At 47.7% G+C, this 1,284-nt stretch overlaps 1 protein-coding gene across 1 annotated transcript in view; it reads left to right on the plus strand.

Moving 5' to 3' along the window:
• Positions 1-501: 501 nt before the first annotated feature.
• HDHD5 (haloacid dehalogenase like hydrolase domain containing 5) overlaps positions 502-1,284 on the plus strand; it is a 21,398-nt gene continuing 20,615 nt past the window's right edge. The window contains 1 exon segment of the mRNA XM_042467855.1: positions 502-699. Coding sequence (XP_042323789.1) covers positions 502-699 — 198 coding nt within the window.

The raw sequence follows: 1,284 nt of genomic DNA on the forward strand, positions 1-1,284 counted from the left end.
AGCTCCTTAAGTCTTCCTCATAGGCCATGGTTTCAAGACCCTTCACCATTTTAGTTGCTGTCCTTTGGACACACTCCAGCTTCTCAACATCCTTTTTGAATTTCGGTGCTCAAAATTGGATGCAGTATTCCAAGTGAGCCCTGACCAAAGCAGAATAGAGTGGCATTATTATTTTCCTCCATCTAGGCAAGTCACACTTTCTCAGCCTCAGAGGAAGGCAAAGGCAAAAAACCAACACCCGTTTTGAACAAACCTCTGCAAGAAAAGCAAACCTTGTGAGCGGTTCCCCTTGAAGACATGCAACAACAAGAAGAATGTGTCCGTCTTCACGGTGCCACAAGGCTCTTGTTCAGGATGACCAGATGTCCTATCCACAAAGCAGGACAAGAGGCACCACAAAATGTAGTACATTACCAAATAAAAGCTAAGAACACTAATATGAATGTGAAGTCTAAGGCTTTCATGGCCGGCATCCATAGTTTTTTGTGGGTTTTGGGGGCTATGTGGCCATGTTCTAGAAGCGGACGGCGGGCGGATGGCTCTGGGCTGCCTGGTGCCCGCGAGCAGAGCGGCGCTGAGAAAGTGGCGGCGGGTGATCCTTCCGCCGCGGAGGCGAAGGCCGGGCGCCTCTCCTTCTTCCAGCAGCAGAGCAGCCCTGGGAGGCTCCCGGGGAGGAGGGGCTGCGGCGGGGCTCCGGAGGTGGAGAGACCCCTCGGCCGCCTCCCCAGCGCTGCGCCCTTGCTCCTTCCCTCGCGGTGGACTTTGGCAGAGAAGGCTCATGTCTCCCAAGACTACACTTCCCAGAATCCCCTGGCACTGAGCCAGGGCAGTTAAAGCGCTCTCCAACGGCATTATTTCTAGAGTAGAATAGAATATACTTTATTACGGTCAAAGACCGCATAAAAGAAACAAAACAACAACAACATTATTTCCTCTGTGTATATTTATATAATATATATTATATATATATATATATATATATATATAGTTATATGGTATATCAGATATATATAAATATAAATATGTAATGTATATGTAATATATAATACATGTGTGTATATATCTATATTAGGGGAGAGGGGTGGTGAGTTTTGGCCCATGGATTGTTAAGGCTACTCTGCCTGCAGGAATAATCCAGTTTGGACCACACTTTAACTGCAGTGGCCTGGGAAGTGTAGTTTGTTGTGGCCCCAGAGCTCTCGTGAGAGAGAGGCTGAAGGTCACCAAAACGATGAATCCCCAGATCCCCGAGCATTGAGCCAGATGGTTAAAGCGTCTCACACT

Source organism: Sceloporus undulatus, chromosome 5 (assembly GCF_019175285.1).
Source record: "Sceloporus undulatus isolate JIND9_A2432 ecotype Alabama chromosome 5, SceUnd_v1.1, whole genome shotgun sequence".
Taxonomy (NCBI): domain Eukaryota; kingdom Metazoa; phylum Chordata; class Lepidosauria; order Squamata; family Phrynosomatidae; genus Sceloporus; species Sceloporus undulatus.